The 21,260-nt window shown below is 36.2% G+C and overlaps 1 protein-coding gene across 4 annotated transcripts in view; it reads left to right on the top strand.

Annotated features, from left to right (window-relative positions):
* Positions 1-9,262: 9,262 nt before the first annotated feature.
* LOC136846019 (solute carrier family 35 member C2) overlaps positions 9,263-21,260 on the top strand; it is a 36,524-nt gene continuing 24,526 nt past the window's right edge. The window contains exon 1 of one of the 4 annotated variants that reach the window (XM_067116639.1): positions 9,263-9,778. In XM_067116639.1, the coding sequence (XP_066972740.1) occupies positions 9,643-9,778 (136 nt within the window). In that variant the 5' untranslated portion in view covers positions 9,263-9,642. Of the gene's footprint in view, positions 9,779-18,305; positions 18,478-21,260 lie in introns of those variants that run through there. The other 3 variants (XM_067116640.1, XM_067116642.1, XM_067116643.1) reach the window with 3 other exon arrangements.

Genomic DNA, 21,260 nt, shown 5'->3' with positions numbered 1-21,260 from the left:
AAGTCACACCTTTGAGTTTCATTATTTACACCCACTTTTCCTACAGCATCCAATCCTTTCTTATCATTTTGGACTGAAACACCATTCTGAAAACAAGCATCATGATACAGCTTTTTATCTAGTACATGAACAACTTTGTGATTCAGTACTTCTGATTTGGTCAAAAATACCATTGGGCACTTCATACACTTATAATATTTTTGGTAAACCTTTTTCAAACATAACTTAAAAGCACCTCCCACTGTTTTCACTACTAGATATTTGTGACCCTTTTCATAACTGCTGTCAGATGAATTGTCTAAAGGTCTGACTCTTTTTGAATTTTCTCTTCTTCTTGTACAGTTCTCATTAACCTTGATTTCCTTAGTATGTGACTGTACATGAAATTCTATCTCTTTTTTACCTAGGAAAATCATAGGACACATAATACACTTGAAAAGTGTGCAGTAATCTTCAGATATAGTTGCCTCTACTACTCCATACCTATCACCACTTCCTATTGTTACCTTACTTTCAATGAGGCAAGGAAATTTATTCAGAAAAGTGTCTGTCACAAAAAAATTACCACCTTCAACAGACTTACTTAGACTTTCACTGTCTAAGCTCACCTGGGACACTACGCTTTTGCAATTTTTCAGTTCTGTTTCTGAAAACACACTAAGACAATCTGAGTTGAAATCTTTTGTAGGAGTTATATTACCTGAGATATTGCAGGAAGTATCCAGAGAGCCATTTTCAACATTGTACTCTTCACCTCTGTTACTATTTTCTACTTTAAAGGTAATGTCCCGAAAAATTAAATCTTTCTCATTTGATGATATTTCTGATTCACTGTTTAATATCAATGTCTTGTCATTCTTGGAAGTTTCATCACTCTGAGCTACTGTCCTCAATTCTTTACAGACTACAGCCTGATTATTTGTTTCCCCAGTTTTTGGACTTTCAAAGACAATAACCTCACTTTCCTTGCTATTCACAATTTGTAGGGAATCACAATGAAGTGTATGACTTGTATTATTTGTATCTGTTTTTGATTCTTGTAAAAGAATATCACTGGGCACTGATTTATGGACAGAACTATTTCCAGGTTTTGTCGCCACAGACTCGTGGATACCAGAAAACTCTGCAGAAAATCCAACACACACCCTGTTATCATAGGAGTGGCTGGCCAAATGATTCTCTAAGTCTGCCTTGTCAAAGAATGTCATGGGACATCTTGGACACTTGAGAAGTCTCCGGTATATTCTCACTAACTCTTTTAAACATGCACCTGTCTGATCATCTGCAGAAGACCTAAAACTATCACCCTTCAAAAGAGTTTGGTCACTGATCTTCTTTGACAACTTATGCCCATTGTGTACTTTGCCAACAAAGTTAGCACTAGTTTTCTGGTGGGACGAAGTGTGTTCTTTTAGCTGCACTTCTGTTTTGAACACCTCAAGACATTCAGGGCAGGTGTGCTTATCATCATTTACATGGCTAAGCAAATGAGTTTTAAGGCAACCTGGTAACATATAAATTTTGCCGCATTTTGGGCATTCATTAATTTTCTTTCTTATCATTGTCAGTAAAAGGCAGGTTATACTATTCTTGCTATATTAACCCATTTAATATCCTGTATTACTGGTTCACATAGGAAGTGACCACTTTATTTAATTACATAACAATGAATGTCATTCAAGTTCTACAAAAATAACAGGTATATTGCTAATAGCAATTTCAAAACCAGCTCTGGTAATTTTTCTACTTAAAACAGTTCCATCATACAAGTACTTACAATTCAAAAATCTTGAAGTGTACCATGCAGCATGTTTCAACCATATTAATTAACCATAGAGCATCCTGAACTTGTCAATGCCCAAGTACGTCATCTGGCTTGTCAATGTCCAAGTACGGCATCTGGCTACATTCCTGCAGGAAAGAGGCTAAGTCAAAAAAGTAATATAATTACCCTTTTACACTATACAGTTATAGGAAACCAAATGTTTTTAACATGTAATTGCTAAAAATTAATGCTAAAAAAATTACAAAAATACAAGCTTGCCATTGGGGGAAAACTAGAATAAGTAGTTACATAAAATGTGAGGAAAGTAATTTTAGAAGTGATGAATGCTTCCCAAATAAGGCATAACAATGTTTCCTCAATTTTCTAACTACTGCAGTTTAACTATAGCTCTACATCCAACTGGAATTGAGAGAGTAGGAACATCAACTTATGGCAATGACTAGCATTGTACAAAATTAAATTTATGCATCAAATTCTTATAAGGAAGTGGAGTTTTGGTAAAGACAAAACACACTGTTTACTGTACAGCACTTTTATTGTCCCTTCATAACAAACCTCTCAAACACATAAAAAAAATTCGTAGTTAAAATAAAAAAAAGGTGCACTCATTACTGGTCAGGTTAACAAATAAATATCTAATAACAAAGGATACTGATAAAAGTTTAAATGTTATTTTCAATCAAATATTAAAGTACTGAGTAGGTAGATGAAATTATTGAGAACCATTATGAAAATTCAGGAAAAACTGATATGAAGAATTAATAAATATACTGTATTTCAGCTAACTCAGGATTTTCAAAATGGATCTTTCTACCCATAACTCTGTATGTTGTACTGGTGATATGGTTGGCTTGACCAGAAAGTAACCAGTAAGACGAGAAATACCATAATGCTAAAAATACCGCTTAGACTGACCAAAATAGATAGCGTTATACACATCACACTAAAAAACATGGGTGATGCTCAACAAGAGCTCTCATGGTATTTTGTCCTTATGGTTTAACAATCCTTGAATAGTAAAAGTTGATAATAAAAATTATTGGGGTTACTATGCGGAAGATATAATTATGGCAGTCTGAAATGCTTAATCAATGTAGCAAACTTTGGTACTTCTATTTTACTGTTTTTCATAAAGCAAATTTTATCAAGAACTAGTTTATTTCTTTATTTAACGTACCATAAAGGTAAGAATTGTCACTGAAGTAGTTTAAATGGAATTTTAATTCTGAATTTTGGCAAATGATGGTTCTTGCTGTTTGTCACATGATTCTGACTAAAAATTTGTCAGAAAGGCTTTGTTAACTCCATGCCATACCACCTCTACATCTAAAACTCTACCCCTGGAACCATGACAAATACAGGCTTGGTACTTCTAGAGTACAATTATGCTGCTTAGGAGCCTTGCCATATGGGTCCTGGTAATCAAGGTTAGGTTGGGTTGGGCTGTATCCCTGTAAATACCACAGCCATCTAATATATTTTACAGCACTCCAGGTCAGTTAGATTAAGAGGCATCTCAGGGCTTTGTCCCCCTCCCCATATTCATGTAGGATGCCGTATTTTGGGTTCGATTAGGTCAGGTTAGAAAAGGTTACCTTAGGATGCTTCCCTTTATCTCACTCTACAAGTTACAACACCTGGGTCAGGTTAGGGTTAGGGGTTGGTGGGTGGAGGGGGGCCATTCCTGGTCACACAGGACAAAGTGCCCTTGGGTATGTTAGGTTCTTATGCATCCATTCGCACCTTTTCTTGTTCTCCACCCAAAACTGTGTTCCCCTACATTCTTGGATGCAGTGAGGTATCTGTCTTATACTGTAGACATTCACAATTCCACACGCTAAAAATTTATGTAAAGGTATTACGTATATTAACTACCCCACAAAAATATAGGCCTAGAAAAGGTAGGCCTACGCTAACAAGTCTTAGGCTAAAACCACACCTACGCTAGGTCTGTCTTTTATAATTACTTTTGATACCCGTCCTGGTCCTATTTCACGTGGATTTTCCAGGGCAAAGCCCTTTTAACCAAATCCTTGTACTAGGTTAGTTAACTTTTAACCGGCATTCTTTACTCTTATAATAGGGTAGGCTAGACAAGATCTACGCTACTTTTGACATGGTCTCGGCTTACCTAGTACTAGGCTAGGGCTAGTTACAGTAGGCTATTTTGATATCTTCAGTGCAAACGGCCAAAGCTTAGCAGTCTTGCAGATATCGATGCGTTTCGCGTCAAAGATCTGACATACAGCAAACTATTCTGTAGACCCTGTAGTTTATTAGCAACCTGAAGCTTTGATCATGGCCTAGCACGTTACATGTTTAACTTTCTTTCTTGAATTTTTCTGAAGGTAGTAATAGATGTAATAGTAGTGAATAGTGTCTTCTCTGTAACGGCTCCTGGTCTCCGTCTAGTCTACCAGTGGTTGTTAAACTCCTCTGTGCTACCATATAATTTTGATTAGTTATTTCCTCTATTTCCATTTTTGCCTTTACACAGATCTGTTAAACTCAGATTGTTGGCTTTCATTCTTCCTGATCCTCTTGATATGTTTGTTGTAAGAAACTAAATTGATTTACTACACATAGTATTGTGTAGTATGCAATTAACACTGTGTTTTTTCTTGTTATCATAAATTTCCAAATTCTATAATCATTTTGAATTTCCTATGGACATTTGAGATTGATATCTCACATACTTTTTTCCAAGTGTTCATGGTTCCTTTTAATGTTCTTTTTTGAGTTACTGAGTCTTACTTAAATTCATTTCTCTTTCAGGTATTCTTTCATTTATACAATCCAACGTGCTCTATCGATCCACGGCAAGCTTATAGAGGAGGTTATTCCAGTTGCTGTTAAGAGTAGTTTCAAATAAATTTGCAAGTTTTTCACATCCAAAGAGTAACCGAAGAAAGTCTGCAGTGTACACGGATGCTGTCAGTATTGTTTTACATGCTAAGTTGGCTAAATTTTATAACTTTTCCTATTATGTGTTAGGTTAATTTTGTCAACTCCGTTTACACATAAAAATTGGTATTATTAATCCTCCCCAGTGCAACCTTGCTATCATTACCTTGCTATGTCTTGTACTCGTGACAGAACTTGCGTTAATTAAGTTCTTTCAAAGTATTTTTGACAGTAGCCCTTAGATATTTTTAAGTGATTGTAAAGTTCTTACAGATCTTAGTTACAACATTTATTACTTCAACATGTAATCTGTATTTCTCCGTGAATTTCAGTAGTTCTTCTATTCTCGAAGTCAAATTATCCTTTTTAATCTCGATATAGAAAATAAAGGGTCCACCTTCTATACTTCTCTTGATCACAATAATCTAGTATATAGAAAGTTCTCTATGCCCTTTCTTTGTTCCGTGAAACCGGATTCTAATTAATGTTTTCACCGTATCTATCACGCCACCCTTTGTCTTTATGATCCCCATAACTTTTAGTATAATACTGAGCTCTTTAAAGGTGGGATATAATTTCTTTGATGTCAACGTATTTTTTTTTATTTTATTTTTAGTCGTGCAAATTTGCCTACACGTTCCTAGCCTCTGATACACTAGACAAATACTATGCTAATTTTCCTTAATACAATACCCCTAGCTCCTGTTCCTCGTTTCTAAGTATCCTCAAGTTTCTTTTTCATTGTAGGTGAGAACGTTCTTCTCTTTCCTTAAGTATATCCTGTGAATAGCAACAGGAATATTCACTTCGTCGATTCTTTCACGAGTCATTTATTTGTTCTCCTTTTTCTCAATCTTTCTCCCTTCATTTCGTAACTCATATATTTAACACTCATTTTATTCGTATAACTTCAAATCACTTTCGTCCACTTCTTCCCACCTACGCGGCTATTCACCATCTGTCCCTCACCTGTGTGTTACCGTTCGGATTCATGTTTCAGATATATAAGGGTTTCATTACTGTAACTGAGAAGGTTTTCTGATGTAAATACACATGGAATCTACAAAAAAAACGTAATTACTCTAAATAAAACTTATGCTTTCTTTCCTCCCGTGTAAGCTACACTTTCTAAAAGGCAACCCTGAAAAATGTCCGCCGCTGAATTAAACACGTATTTTTTTTACATCGAATTCAAATTCAAAGCGAACAGCTACCTCCTGGTTTTTAGATGTTCTCTCCACCTCACCAAACCTGAGGACACTGCTTGAGCAGGAAGGAAGCCTTGGTACCAACGGTAAGTTCATCCTTGTTAGTCATAATCTAACTTTTTACCACACACACACACACACACACACACACACATATATATATATATATATATATATATATATATATATATATATATATATATATGTGTGTGTGTGTGTGTGTGTGTGTGTGTGTGTGTGTGTGTGTGTGTGTGTGTGAATTATATGAGGGAGAAGAGGAAATAACATCATAACTGAGTGCAAAAGTCCTTGGGACTGAACATTAACAAGTAAGTAAAATCTATCTATCTATCGGTAGACAGAGAGATAGATTTTACTTACTTGTTAATGATCAGTCCCTGAGAACTTTTGCACTCAGTCATGATCTATTATTTTCTCTTCTCCCGCATAGGCTATTATTCTCATTTCAAACCTTGATTTTCCTTTTATAGTTACATTTTAGTTCCTGCATATTTAGTTTGGCCTTCATCATTGTTGTCGACTCTCTTGGGCTTAATTCATCTATAGGCCTACATTTCTTTCTACTTCTATCGGTGAACCTCAGCCTAACCATCTCCATTTCACCTGCTATATCCTTTTCAATTTTCTGGAAATCACATCTTTTGTTTCCTTTTTGATCGCTTATTTTATCTACTGCTTTACTTCTACATTCATTTTTACTTCCTACACTTGTCTATGTGCGTTCAGCAATCAAGAGTGGAGGAAGTTGTAGAGGAAGACGAAAGGGGAACAGCCGAGTTCGGGTCCAGTACTAACCTATTTTTGTTTAAGAGTTCGTCGCACCGTGCACCAACATCATGTTAGGTATTGTCTGATGGAAGCAAGAAAAATAAATTTCTTGATTGATAAATTATCCAATGGTGAGGCTGATTCACAGTATTGGTAATTCTCGTACAAAAGATCTTTAAAATAAAATGACGAAGAAAAAACTTATAGACTCGACTTTTAACGGCTACGGCATAGATCCTCACGTCCCGTCAAAGCTGTGTGTAAAATTCTTATTTAACTCCTCAAGTTATGACAGGTGGTTGAGAGTATGTTAAATGAAATATTTGGCTGTGATGTGTGAGTGGACTTTAAAAGTACTGTAAAGAGCGAAGCAAATGTGAAAAAACTGGTGTGAGACAGGGTATTTATAAGTCCATTTCTGTGGTGGATTGTAGATGCTGCAGTAATAACCGGTTGACTTTTGTTAGACACTAGGTAGGTGATTCACGTTTTCGTGCTGCGATGTATCACGCGTTACGGAGAGAATGAAGGTGATGAAGTACGTATCAGCAGTAGAGAAATGTGTTAAAACAGATATTGAGTGCTTCTAATTGGGAGATCTGGAAGAAAGGATGACATATTGTACTAAAAAATACAATAAAAATTTCAATTTGCATCAAGCTCAATAGTTTATTGAAATACAGGGTAGGGAAGCTGAAATTATCTATTTTACTACGTACTTGGTTTATAGTGGATTTTAGTGGGGAATCGTATTCAGAATGCTAGGAGCTCGATGAGTTAAGTGTACATTACACGACCATTGTATTTCCATTGATCTGAGAGAGAGAGAGAGAGTCGTAATAACCATGCCACTGAGGAACCAAGAGATTAGATGAAACAAAATAGAAAATGGTATTCATTATGATACAAAATGGAATACCATAAGGAAAGTCAGTGAATCAGTAACGCCATTGATAAAGGAATTGTGAAGAAAAATAGATTAACAGAATGTGAAATTTGGGTTGCACTTTCGAAAACTTGAAACTGTGTAAATCATGATTCTCTTGACGATTCTATAAATAGTCTTGAAGTCGGAACGGCTATGCGCAATATCTTTGAGGGGGTTTTGTATGATAGTTATTAGAGTAGGCTGGCCTTATGCCAGCAAGGGCTCTTACTCTTTTGAGCACCCTCATGCTATGTCAGTGCGTGTGGACAGCGATCTGAAAAAAAAAAGCACAAGCACCTGCACCGCTGAGGTGAAGCTAAGGCAGATATCCACCACTCGGTCTACTCCACAAGTGTTCCGTGACGGGCCACTGTGGTGTATACAGGTGGAGACGAGAGGTTCTGCTTAGATTGTTATATTGATTGTTCCGTTCGGTATAGTTGTACAGAGTGCTGATCTGTCTCCCTCCTTTGTGGTACCGTGTCTATCACATATGAATAAGTCTGATCTACCAGGTTAAGGATATATCGAAGACAGCCAAGTGAACTGTATTTCAAAGTAACGTAGTGCTATCCGTTGTGTTGTGCGTGTTGGTCTCCTAGCAGTTTAAATTACCGATAGGCTACCTTCAATGCTTATTATGGATTTTTGTGTATACTGTAATACATGAAGTTAACAACATTCTAATTTGGTCTTTAAAGAGAATTCAAATAATAGAGGCACTGTAGACATTTCTGTAGTCTGTACTCCCATAGAAACACGTGTGCGTGTGTGCATATTTGTATACACGTAAGGATATAGGCTACACTTACACAGTTATCAAGATTATCAATAACCTTGCTATGGGGCTGTCCCCAAAACCTATTGGAGTGCTCATGTTCAACTACACAGAGACCATAACCTTGCCTATGCTATTTTCCGAGAACCTTGTTTTCATGAAGGCCAAGTGTGGCTAAATGCAATCGGTGGACAAAGGGGGTAAAGGAACCGAATGAACATGAGCACACGCTTGGAAAAACAATGGATATACATTTATCTGTGGCGTAACGTGCTGCAACCGTACCAGTATTTCCTTACGACGCGTGTTACATTGACTGATTTATATCGCAGTATGGTGTTATAACTACTGCAGTCATATGACATTAACCTTTGAAAAGGTGTACTGCTCAAATAGACGAACGATCCACCATTCTTATACAAATGATACCACTTCGAACTTCAACTTGAAAAAATTCAAGCCACGTGCCTGCTATTCCTAATTCATTTTCAAGGCTTTCATTTCTTCCGATACTAGCGTCTAGCCACTGCCAACTTATGGATGATTTTCCTTGTTTTGTGGAGTTGTCGTTTTCAGAAGGATTCTGGAAAGAAGCCAATACTCTTCAACAGAGCAGATTTGTATCAGTCTACTTTTTGTTTTTCGTTTTGAGCTGTTTTCTATTTACAGGGCTTTTTTCTGTTTTTACAAATGGCGTTCTTTCCGTCATGTCTGAAAGCATTTGGTTTGATTTTGCGCTTAATAAAATGGTATTAGTAACAACAATAAAAAACACTAAGGTGAACAATAACAAAAACAACTGTCTGAATTCGTTAATGAAAGGATGAATAAGAATCTGGGGAAATCAGTTGACAAGAATGTTTATTTTCAGAGAAACCAAGTTGAGATGTGAATTACTGGCTATAAAACTGTCAACCCATTCTTAACGCAAAAACTCTAATGGTGTTTACTTACAGAAAACCGTTTAATGGTGAGCGTTTTGTTATTTGGATACAGAGATCAGCTAGGGAAACTCACGAGGATCCGTGCAGACATGACAAGAATATCAACTTTGTCCTGAAAGCAGTGTCGCAACTAAAGATGATTAACAGAGGTGAAACAGTTTCGAACTGAAAAATAATACTTTACGAAGTGTTTTTTTTTTTTAAAGAGCAAACGCCAATGAGACGGACAATCTAATGCACTTTTCTAGGACAGACACGAGGAAAAAAAGGAAAAGGAAAAGGAAGGAAGGACAGAGTAGCACAATATGAACCAAGACTGCGATGGCGCCGACCATAGCGAGAATATCAAGATGAACAGGACTCATTGCAAGAGAAGGGCATACGACGCCATCCAGATGCAAGACAACATCATTCTCAGGAGAAAGTCAAGCAGCTTCTGCGGTAAGTCAGCGAACTTGAAGGTGTTCATAGGGTGCCATAATTTTATTTATGAAGATGAGAGAAAGGATGAATGTCAACTTGTGAATGGCTATCAGCAAATAATGAGCTGGATGTTTTGAGGTCAAGGCATAGAAATAAATTATCCAGTTCTGACTAAATCTGTACGTTATAAGCAAAGAGTTCATCAGCATCTCTTTGAATTAGATTAAAGTATTTATTTCAAGGAGATGCAGAGAATTAGTTGCTTATTAAACTGGTCTGTGAACATCGAATATTTTATGACAGAATTATTCGTGTTCGTAATTTTAATACATCTAATCCGAAGGATTTTTATATAAGATAAGACTGTGTAAATGCGTAAGAAAATTCTACGTTAAATCACTTACGCTGAAGTTTGTGGCATTTTGATAACTGGATGCGTACGTCGCTGTCGTATTTTTTTTTTTTTTTATGATTGTTATTATTTTGTGGTTTGAGCGCACAAGCTCGGGTGTTATTCACACACAGATTCGAGACATCTTGTCTTCGCTACACTACAGATTAGATAATACGCAGAAAACGAAATGTTTCGAAGCAGTATGTGAATTGGAACCGAGTCCTTGAACTTGTGCTTTCATTACATTCATTCGAGTTTGTAACAGTCTTTCTTACAAACGAAGTTACTCTTCGACATTAGTCACGGTCCATGTTCACAGGTAATAGTTATTAGCTACGCTATGCTGATGCAAATTCCTCTATGTTACACAAATCTGTCACAGTGTAATCGTACCTGTGGCGATGAACCTCTGTTAAGATGATGTGGGAGATTTAGTCCAAATAAATGTGCGTTGGTATTCTGACAATCTCAAGGATCATGTGTACATTCAAATGATAGGGACTGTATGGAAAGTATAGGACAAACGAGTTAGATTATCATAAAGTCACGTTTTTCTAATATACATACATATACAGTATGTGTGTGAGAGTCAGAATTCATTGGTGCCGTTCATCATAAAACAAAAATTATGTTGTACCAGCGATAATGTTTATTTCAGACGCCAAGTTCAATAGGAAAACAAGTTTAACTGGAGTGGTCGAACATATCTTCTCGTTATCAATATTAGCACAATAATTAAACCCCTACGCTAAGTGTCCATAGAAAGTATATGGAACTGATTAGTTGTTGAAATGCTAATCCAGTTTGGAAATGAATTATGTTTTATTCGGAATCGTTATGTTGAGGTAAAACTTTCGTTATTTTGTTTTTAAAACAGTCACCCTTTAGTTTTTGAGAAACTACGTAGGAAAACAGACAAACGAAGAAAGCAAAAGTGGCGAGATTATATGTACCCTGTATTCGTTATGCGCAGCTTATTTAGGTTCGCACACATAGCCTATTAAAAATGTACGTTTGAATAATGTGTAAACTAGTAGTGAAACAAATAAAATACATATTGGAAAGAGAAACCCACAAGATTCTTGTGTATAACTTGTTTACTGGTAAATATTTACATATTACTTTGATCTCGAGCACTTTCAGGTCCTAACTGTGACCTTTTTTTCAGAGATGAGGTAATCAGGCTGGTTCAAGGCCCAGCAATCTTCTGGCCAGAAGATTGCTGGGCCTTGAACCAGCCTGACTACCTCATCTCTTGAAAAAAGGGTCACAGTTAGGACCTGAAAGTGCTCGAGATCAAAGTAATATGTAAATATTTACCAGTCAACAAGTTATACACCAGAATCTTGTGGGTTTCTCTTTCCATCTTCAGAAGAAAACTGAAAGAAGTTTTTGTTTGGTTCATAATACATATTATCGGTAAAATACAACTATCGCTCTACCGAGTATTACTGCTTAGGACACATGAGCATCTTTCATCCATTATACTCACCCTTTGTAAACACTTCGGTCAGAACTCTTTTCAGACAATCATTTTAACCACGTAGCTTACTAATACCGTCAATGTGTTGTGAGTCGTGGATTCAGAATAGGCCTATAAATTACTATACAACAACAAAATGAACCATGCAAGAAAGTTGTTGATTCTGTCAACGACATATCTTGAAACTAGGCGTTGTCAACATAGGGAAACTGGAACTTTCAAAACAGATTCACTGATACCAAGATATCGTTATAAATTATTTATGCATCAAAGAAAAATTAAATGACATTTCAAGTTCAAGTAGCATATTCATTTATCAATGTTTATGCATCACCTGAAAAAGATCGTAATTGTCAGAATACTTTCAAAGAAGAAAAGTACCAGCCGTTTGGAGGGACAGAACGCCGCTGTTTAGTCATCAGTTCAGCAAGTGGTAACAAAGAGTGGGATGTCCAGATTTCCCAGGTGATAAACCATGTGTTTTTATATGGTTCTGCCTCTGTCAGGCCACTGAGATAGTTGGTAAGTGGAACCAAAATTATCAGGAACAAATACTACTGCGTTGTTATTCTATAGAGCACGTCCCTACCATACATGGTCTAAGAAAGACTATGGTCCCTACCCTTGGCAAATGCTTTTAATCGTAGGGAACTATGCCAATTTAAATTCGGATAAATATACGAGCGCAGTAACTCTGATAGTGTATGTTAACCTTGCTTATGTGAACTCCAAAAAAGGCACTCGTTTCCTCACCTGGGAAAGCGGAACATCCGTTCTTTCTTATCAACTGCTATACCAGTGACTTTTTGTGGCGTGCTATCTCCCTCCAGATGGCAGATACCTTTCTTCTTTGAAAATATTCTGACCGTTGAAATGTCATTCAGACACTCTCTGATGCATGAATACAATTAATGAATATTCTTCATACGTAAAATGTCATTTATTTTTCTTTGACGCATAGGTAATTCATTACTATATCTCGGTATCAGTGGATCGATTCGAAATACTGAGCAGATTCATATGATAGTCTTTATTATTTCGAAGAATAAAGTTATTTAATTACCAAAAAGGACTTTTTTTACTTGTAAATAATATTTATTCCTTTATAACCAAGATGCCGTGCAAATTAATAGGTACTGCACGACATTACTCAAATGGAGAAAGTAGTCGATATATATACACGTATGTATGTATATATATGAACACATCTTTGTCATCCACCACAACAAAAAATTATGTACGTTGTACCAGGAATAATTTTTTTTTTTTTCAGACGTCAAGTTTGGTAGGAAAACAAGTGTATGGTCGAACACAATGCCTTTCATTATGTAGATATTAGCATAATAATTAAACCCATACGCTGAGTGACCGTGGAAGGTTCATGGCAGTGATCAATAGCTCAAATGCTAACCCTTTTTGGTAATGAATTCTGTTTTAGTCGAAGTAAACTTTCGTAATTTTTTGTTTAAAAGATCCACCCTTTAGTTTTTGAGTAACCATCTTTGGAAACCTTCCGTCAGACAAACGGAAGAATGCAGAGGTGGCGAGATTCTGTGTATTCGTTATTAAAAACATGGGGCTGAATAAAGTATAAAATAGAAATGATACGGATATGAAGCATATTTCTGAGAATACAGCAAAGTCTTCGTCGAATATTACTGCTCATGGTACGTGATTACCTTATACCATCTTTTCATCGCATCTGCTCCGACTTTCCTTAATCATACGTCACCCTTTGTCTCTAGCAGGATCCAGAAAAGAACGTAAGATAGACTATTGATTTACATGTAGGCCTATGTTTTAAATATTGCTGAAAAATCCTTCACACGCAAGACTTATCTAGCTAATAACATTGCATAACAAACTAATGTATTGACCGTGCTGTGATTCGCTTATTCAACATATGAATCAGCATATGACAAAACGAACACTGCAAGAAATTTGCTAATTCTGTTATTGAAATGGCTGAGAACTGACGCTGTATACTGGGAAAATGTAAACTTCCACGGGACTGAAAAGCATAGTTAAAATAAATCTCTAGGATTTCAAAGATCTGAGGTTGAAACTTAAGGGAAAGCCAACCTACTTGACAAAGTGGGGCACTTTATGAACATTACACAAGGCGAATTGTTTTTTTGCCCTCCCGACTTCAGAACAACCTTGCAAAGAGCATCGGTTCCGAACAAAGAGGAAACAGTAAGTTGCCGATTGTTCGTTGATATATGCAAAGTTAACATAAACCTGAAGACTTACTCTGCTTGTATCTCTGTCTTATTTTAAGGTGGCACAGTTCTTATGGTTAAAAGTATTTGGCAATGGTAGGAACGTTGTGCTATTGAATAATAACGCAGTAGTAATATACCCGCATGTTTGGTTTCACTCACCAAGTAGGCTACCTCGGCGGCTTGACAGTAGCAGAAACATATAAAAACACTTGGTTTCTCAGCTGGGGAGGCGGAACAGCCCGTTTTGTGTTGCCACCTGCCAAATTTGATGACTAATCTGTGGCGTTCTATCTTCCTCCAAAAGTCAGAACCTCCCTTTGAAAATATTCTAACACTTAGCATTTACTGAAAATGCCCTCTAATTGTCTCTGACACCTCGGTATCAGTGAATCGATCTGGAATACCGAATTAAGATCATATAATAGTCTCTGTTATTTCGAAGAATAAGGTTCATTTATTTAATAAATAGGAATTTCTTCACTTGTGATTGCCTCTTCTGATGTTAATATATATTTCTTTGCAATCAAGTTTTGCTTATAAATAATATATGTATATATATATATATATATATATATATATATATATATATATATATATATATATATATATATATATATATATATATATATATATATATATATATATATATACATATATTTATATGTATGTATACATATATCTATGTCTATCTATCTATATATATATATATATAGGTATATGTATATATATATATATATGTGTGTGTGTGTGTGTGTGTGTGTGTGTGTGTGTGTGTGTATTTGTATGCCTGTGTGAATGTATGTAGACTTATTCATCCTTGATAAATAACTCATGAAGTTTCTCCACAGTAAACACTTCTGCAGCATCAGCCATTATATACAAGGTTCTACACAAACAGCTCATCAGCCGTGCACTCAACCAATACACATTTTATTAGTCACCTCTGTTTTCCATGAGGTCTCTCGCTTCCTGATTATTGAGTCCTTCACGTTCCAGTGCCTCTCTTACTATATATTAGTCAATATCTTCTCGGTCCCCCTGCTGTCCTCTCCTCTCCTCTCCAAAACCTTCTGAATTATACATCGTTTTAATTCAACTTTCATCATCCTTTCGTCCGTGTGTCGTAACTACCTCGAAGTGCCCTGATTCCATCTTTTTATAACTACCTCATTTACCCCTTTAACCCTTCTCACGGTTAATATATTTTGAAAACAATTCGTCTCAGTAGCTTCCATCTTTTTTACCTTATTGACTTTTGTCATTCGCAGGTCACTTTCCATAACAGAGCGTTGGCTCAAAAATTCCCTCAATAGACCTATTTGACGCCTCCCCTCCAGTTTCCATGCCAGAATCTTTTCAACAGTTCCCTCAATAGACCTACAGTATATAACTCCTCCCCTGCAGTCATGCTGTGGTTCGTCGCTTCTCTCGTCCTACAATTACTTGCCACGTTCACTCTCAAATACGTATACAAATCAATGAAATCAACTGTTCTTTCGTCACTGGTACTAGCATTCGTTGCTTCGTTTTGTTGGCTTCCATTTATCATACCTTTAGCCTATCGTATACCCTTATTGCTAATAATTACTTTCAACACTCTCCTCTTAAACGTGTCGAACATACAAACACATTCATATATATATATATATATATATATATATATATATATATATATATATATATATATATATATATATATTGTTATGTGTGGGCTGGCTGATGAGTTTATTAATTAAGTATGTAATTTATGAGGCCCTGAGTTGCCAAGGACACACATAACTTGTCATTAAAGCTAAAAGTTAACCACAAAGACAGACAATTACTTAATGGAATAAGGCCACCAGCCGGGAACCACAATACAAGGGATAAAGGGTTACCCTGCAACACATGGGTTACGTTAAACCCCCCTTACTTCCCAATTGGTGCTGACAAAGAAAGAATGTGCAGTTAGCGAGGGAATTACATGAACTATCGTCCACGTCGGACACAGTCAATTTTCCCTTTGTTTCACGTAAAGTTTTAACACAATGGATGTCTGTACTACTATATATCATACGCAATTTAGCACTGGTAAAGGCTATATCTCTTCCGAACAATGGGACTGAGACAGCAGGCTGCCTGAAAATGCTGAAAATTACTTACTTAACCTTCCCTAATTCCTATTTACTGCATGGGAATAGTTTACACAGTTGTTAAGCAATATTAATTATTCTTACATTAGACTTCATAAAAGTAAATTGTTTATACCAATACCGTAGATGGTGGCGAAGAGGGGAAAACAAAGGAACTGGAAATACAGAAAGAGATACTAGCAAGTCGACGAAAATTTGGCAAATTTCAAACTTACCGTTGACGTGGGTTGTTTGCGCATACAACGGACGATCAGAAGTCTTGAAAAGAGCCGTCGTCTGAGCACACTAATATCAATGAAACAGTAAGAGGGCAAGTACAAAGAAGTTAGTTACACCTCACGTGTGCGCATTCTGCGACGGCAGGTCTCTCTCTCTGACCTCTTTCGGTCAAAACAGGGCGGCTGTTTTCACATTAGTATGTCTTTATGCCTTGGGGCAGTCTGAAATTTGGACAAACATTGCCGATACATAGAATAGGACAAAGTAGAAGGAAGCTTAAGACCACCTTTAATAGAGGTTACTTGGTGAAACCCTCCCTATGGGTTTAGGACCCTAATGCTAACTAGTCCTGCTAAAGACGTTATTTTTTTTAAAATGCCCAGCCTACCCCTGCATATACAAAGACTCCTTCTTGTCTTTGTTTGCGTCCTTTTTCCTACAATAAACTGCATAGAGGGCGAACAGCAGAATATTTATATAATATATATATATATATATATATATATATATATATATATATATATATATATATATATATATACATACACACATTGTTACACACACACACAAAAAACAGGCCAGGAAGAAAAGGTGAAGCCAAGTGTTACCCAAGCAACTTCGTCTTTAATGCACCTCCTCATTAAACACGAAAACACTAGGGCAACACTTGTTTCACCTTTTTGTCTTGGCTTGTTTTGTATGTAGGCCTATTTGTATGTATGTATGTATGTATATATATATGTATTATATATATATATATATATATATATATATATATATATATATATATATATATATATAATACTTCGAGGAAAGTTGATATATTTTGTGTTTATGAGATTTAGGTTCTACGAGAGTGAAGGCCTGAAAAATGTTTATTAAAGGCAATATTTACAAAGTATTTCAGGAACGTTCAGGCAAGATAAAGAAAAATCAAGATAACTGTAATTATTACAAAAAAAAAAAAGTCTCGGAACACAGACTAAAGCCCGATTCAAAACGATATTTTGCAGTGACACGCTCAACCAGGATATACTTATTCCGATATGCATTTATATTTAGGCATAAAGACAGTGATCGAAGCATATAACCGTATAAATATAGCTCTAAAAAAATAACGATTCTATTCAGACATGACATCTGGCGCGAAAAAGGAATACCGATCTACTGATGCACGCTACGGATACTTGGGTTTACTTGTTGGTTATGTCACTCCAAAAATACAGTGCAAGAGAAGATAGCATTTACTTAAAACAAGCTATTTTCCCCAGTCCTTTGAAAGATAAAAGACTTAATTAAGGAACCTGCTCGAAAACAAAGCAGATGCGATTGTAAAATGGTTTCGTTGCAGCTGTTTTTTTTTTTTAATTGATGTCATCCGCGCGCGCGCGCGCTAATAGACACGTGCAAGTGAACAAGTGTGCACGTAGAAGATAAAATGTGGTGTGTGATTACAGTTTTAGCTATTCAAAGGAAATGTATACCTCGTCCTTTTCCTGTTAACGTTAGGGGGACGGTAGTTATGTATGGTAAATTCTTTCTGATTGAATTCAGCAAAAGAATGTTTAAAAAATATTTTCACAACTAATGTTATTCGAAATGTATGACTTGGATAAAAATAACTCTTGGTACACGGGTTGTTTTCACAAGAGTTTTGAACACTTGTTACTATAAAAAAAGCATCTCTCGTTCTTTTCGGGCTAGGCTATATGTGGTGGGTAAACCAAATCGCAATGTATCACTTCAAAGGAAAATTTGAACTATCTAAAAGTAGCAAAGCTAATGGAAGCATATCTGTCCGTCTTGGACAAAAATGCTGATCTCTAATGAACACATGGAACGTGCATATACAGCTAATGTAAATTGGTGTAGATAAATAAAACAGTAAATAATTAATAATTAAGTGAAAAGATTTTATACCATATTCAGCAAAATTATGCGTTATATTAATGACTTCAAATTGAAGCAGTAAACACTGGGCTGACACTCACTGAATATGGCGCGATTTCGCCAGACTTTCAAGTGAATAAGCTAAGTTTTCTCAAATCTGGCTACCCACGTTGCTATATCAGTGTGTGACACAAAAATGAGTAAGATAAGTACAGCTAGTATCGGTTTCGTAACGTATCGAGCCGCGGCGTTTTTGTTTACGCTCTGTGTTGAGTCAGTGTATAAGTAATGCCAATTTGGTCCGTCAGGCATTTAAATACGGACTTAAATGAAGCTTATAAGCACACCACTTAACTTCATATGGAAATGGCCAGGTAAGCATAGCCATAGGTAGTCTATCATTAACCAAAACAGATTAGGAGTGCCACTGTGCACACGTCGTGTTGTTATGGAGACTTGACGAAGCAACTTGGTAATTCTTAGATGTAAAGAGATAAAGGAAAAGTAATAGAAAAAATGTCTCTGGAGATTAGTGTTTCTTTGCAATTGGATTAGAAAAGTTTCCAAGCTAACAATCGCCTTGCCTGGTAGGAAACAGAACGTATTGTGTCAGACTGAAAATGTAAACAGGAAGTCGCGTGTTGCTTGCTATCAACAGATAAAGCACATCAAGAATTTGATACACACTCAAAAAGATGTTTATATATATGTGTGTGTGCGTGTGTATGTGTGCGTGTGTGACTTGTGTTTCCGTGCCAGTGTGTGATGAAGTAAACAGAGTACTGACAAGCCTTTGCTACAGCTGTGAATTATCACTATGAGGAAGAAGTCAGAGCTGTGACCGTAATGAGGACAGATCAGATTCTATCCTTCCTCTCTTTATGATTACATATCCAGGAGGCAGGTGCATCTGCTTCCCTTTATCAGCGAAAATATAAAGCAAATAGCCTCTTACTTGTCCTTGGGCGGGTCATCGCCAACAGAAGAAAAGGAACGTCTTTAGTACAGAGGGCCCATTGGTAAAATAAAAAATAAAAAAGTAGGCAAGGCCATGGTATATAGAGCAATGGCACCTTACATTGTCTTTCAAGCTTCTTACCGATATTACGACTTTTGCTAAAGTTCTAAGGAATCTCGTAAAAGCACCAATGGTTCACAAAAAAGCCAAGAACCCAACAGAGTGAGCGGGAGACTGGCTGCAGAGTCCCATCCCAAACTTCTTTGACTACAGCAAAGCTATCCTTGATGCACTATGTGTTTTATGTCTTCCATGACTTCAGTGCACACGTCAAGTGTTCTTGTCTTTAAAACATAGTACGCCTTAAACCCAACACTGCGTGAAGGGTTGCTATTGCTCGAGAATATGTCTTGATTGTGGAATAAAAGCGTCCTCAGGGATAGTAGGTTAATTGTCCTTGTGCAGGCTTACAAAATTGCACATGTAATGGAATTATGTTGGTCATGTTATCAGCCTTAAATGAGTTCTTAGAAAAAGCCACGATGTACTCTGTCACCTAAGAAAAACCTATGAACTGTTTGAAATGAATTTTAAGAAAAGAAATGAGTCGTAATGCAAGAAAAAAGCAGAGCAGCAATAAACAGCAGTAAAGATAATTTACTCTAGAACAGTAATCGGAAAATTTGTGAAAAATAAACACCTGCATCCGCACTACATTTGCATACACGTGCTGTTAAACCAGTTGGTGATCATTATGTGTACTGGCTGGACGTATGTCCAGCAAATTTTCACGCTCAATTATATGTTAGAATGCTCTCTTAACTCTCGTAAGTTCTTGTAATGTCAAATTTAGATAGTCTGTTTTCATCGTGATCTTTGTATGCATACGTATGAGCAATAGATAGAGAAGCAAATGTGAGACATTAGGGCTGGGGCAGTAGGTTGTGACCGTAGAAATTAGAGGGTAACATGTCCATGGAGGTACGGGTAAAGATGAATCATGAATATTAATTCTAAACAGCAATTTCGAAGGTAGTAAAACTAGAACCTGGAAGGGGATGTCAGTCACAAAAGCCACAGTTTTCACATTTTTAGTGGCTGCTTCTTCCTTGTACTGTCTAAAGCAACGGATGTGGATGATGACTAGAAAACTGAGATTAATGTGTCTTCAGGAGATGGGAAAATGAAGGAAATCACGTAGTCCCCGCCAAGCCTGACGTGACAAGACAAAATCACCAACTTCGCATGTCTAGGATTTAAACACTTACGACGGTGGTAATAACACCAGACCCTTATCTCATCACACTCAGAGATAACAAAGATCATGGGTTCTGTAGATACTGATTGGCCGTCTGTGTGATATAGAATAGAATGTGTTGATCTCATCAAGAGGCTCGAGTGGTGGTTAAACATTTCGAGGGACGGAGGTGTAATTCAAAGGATTTCTAAAACTTCTTTTGCGTATTCGGCCTGTTGTTGATACAGTCCTCTGTGTATCAGTTCCAATATAAGAATGTATGACACCAAATCATAGAAAGTGATTGTTTATGCCTTACTAATGAAAACTGTACTCAGAACTTGGTTCAGTTTTGGTCTGTATAAACAGCTGTAGGGGTTGGCACAAAGTTATTTCAGATTTTTAATTTAAAAAATATTTTCTAAAAAAAAAACAAAAACAAAAATAGTTTGCCTGTATTCACCTGTATATTAAAGTGTGCCAAATTGAAATATGAGACGTTACACATTCCAAGGATTTGTAGTCAAAATGTATATGCGTATGCGTGTATATATGTTTATATATTATATATATATATATATATATATATATATATATATATATATATATATATATGTATGTGTATATATATATATATATATATATATGTGTATATATATACACATATACATATACATATATATAAACTAATCTGTTGGCAAGTGGTTGGGAGAGTAACCTTGACTGCAAATGTACACAACCAATATCATTTAAGTCGTTATCTTGCTTCTGATTAACCAATGGATTACGTGGCCATTTGAAAGCAGGCACAACACCTCATTGTGATGAATACTTAAAAATATCCTCCCAGCATCACTATCTCGCATGATTTTGTTAACAACCGATAAATAATGAAAATCACCGATTGTCTGTTTCATGAATAAAGAAAATAAAATATCGAAAAGTTAAAAGATTTACGATTA

This window comes from Macrobrachium rosenbergii, chromosome 14 (assembly GCF_040412425.1).
Source record: "Macrobrachium rosenbergii isolate ZJJX-2024 chromosome 14, ASM4041242v1, whole genome shotgun sequence".
NCBI classification, from domain to species: Eukaryota; Metazoa; Arthropoda; class Malacostraca; order Decapoda; family Palaemonidae; genus Macrobrachium; species Macrobrachium rosenbergii.
This window is presented reverse-complemented; position numbering and strand designations above follow the sequence as displayed.